The sequence below is a fragment of the Eimeria tenella genome, genomic scaffold (genome assembly GCF_000499545.2).
Source record: "Eimeria tenella Houghton genomic scaffold, Eth_scaff2011, whole genome shotgun sequence".
Lineage (NCBI taxonomy): Eukaryota > Apicomplexa > Conoidasida > Eucoccidiorida > Eimeriidae > Eimeria > Eimeria tenella.
In genome coordinates, this window is record NW_013541856.1 from 808 (window position 1) to 1,898 (window position 1,091).

Consider the following 1,091-nt stretch of genomic DNA (forward strand, 5'->3'; position numbering starts at 1 on the left):
CTGCTTTCCACTCTGCTGCTCGCGCCAGCACACGGCCTCTCGGCGCTTCCCGCGGCTCTTTTCTCCGCGTTTTCTGCTAAATGAGTCCCCGCGCGTCACCTGCAGCAGCAGAAGGCCCCAATTAGAGAAGTTCCGCGTGAGTTGGGGCCTGCGAGGTGCTGCAGCCAGTCCAGCCGCCGCCTGCTGCTGCTGCTGCTCCCCAGACCCTCCCTGCAGCAGCAGCCGCTGCTGCAGCAGCAGCGCCGCATGCCCCGGGGGCCCCAGGGGCCCCGCACCTGCTTGTGAGCTGCCTGCAGGCCCCTCCGCCGCCGCGTCAGGGGGCCCCCCACAATGCAGGAGTGCCCCGAGGGCCCCCAGGGCCCCCAGGGGCCCCAGGGGCCCCAGGGCCCTGAGCAACCCCCAGCGGGGGCCCCCCAGGCCCCCCAGGAGCCCCCGGGGCCCCCGGGGCCCCCGGGGCCCCCCGGGGGCCCCCCGGGGGCGCTGGGGGGCCCCCAGGGGCCCCTGACGGAGGGGGAGCACAGCTACTACTCGGGGGAGTCTGTGTGTTACGTGGAAGGCTGTCTGCTGCGTTTTGACTCTCGAGAAAGTTTGGGAGTTTTTTATGACTCTTTGCACGACCGACTCGTGCAGCAGCAAAAGGGCCTTTTGACCATCCGCGACTGCCAGCAGCAGCACCCCAAGCTCCGCAGCCACTACCCCATCAGGTAGGGGGCCCCGCCCTCCACGGGGGCCCCCGGGGGCCCCCTGGGGGCCCCTGGGGGCCCCTGGGGGCCCCTGGGGGCCCCTGGGGGCCCCTGAGGGCCCCCGGGGGCCCCCGGGGGCCCCTGCTGCAGCGGCAGCTATTTTGCAAGGCTGCTTGGGTGTGTGCAGCAGCTTGTGTAGCCTGCATGCGTGGCGCACGCACGAACGAACTGACGAACTACTGCTGCTGCTGCTGCTGCTGCTGCTGCTGCTGCTGCAGGTTTATGAAGCCCAAGTGCATGCTAATGTCCTTCTCCCCCTGCGGGCAATACCTGCTGTACGTAACAGCCCCTGCGGGGGACAGCAGCAGCCCGGGGGGCCCCCCAGGGGGCCCCTCTGGGGGCCCCCCC

General features: G+C 71.3%; 1 protein-coding gene across 1 annotated transcript; it reads left to right on the forward strand.

Moving 5' to 3' along the window:
• Positions 1 to 330: 330 nt before the first annotated feature.
• ETH_00033550 (uncharacterized protein) lies at positions 331 to 704 on the forward strand (the record flags this gene model as incomplete). The annotated part of the gene is made up of 1 exon (XM_013374417.1): positions 331 to 704. A coding segment is annotated over one exon (374 nt), but the record flags the coding sequence as incomplete, so codon positions are not given.
• Positions 705 to 1,091: the final 387 nt, after the last annotated feature.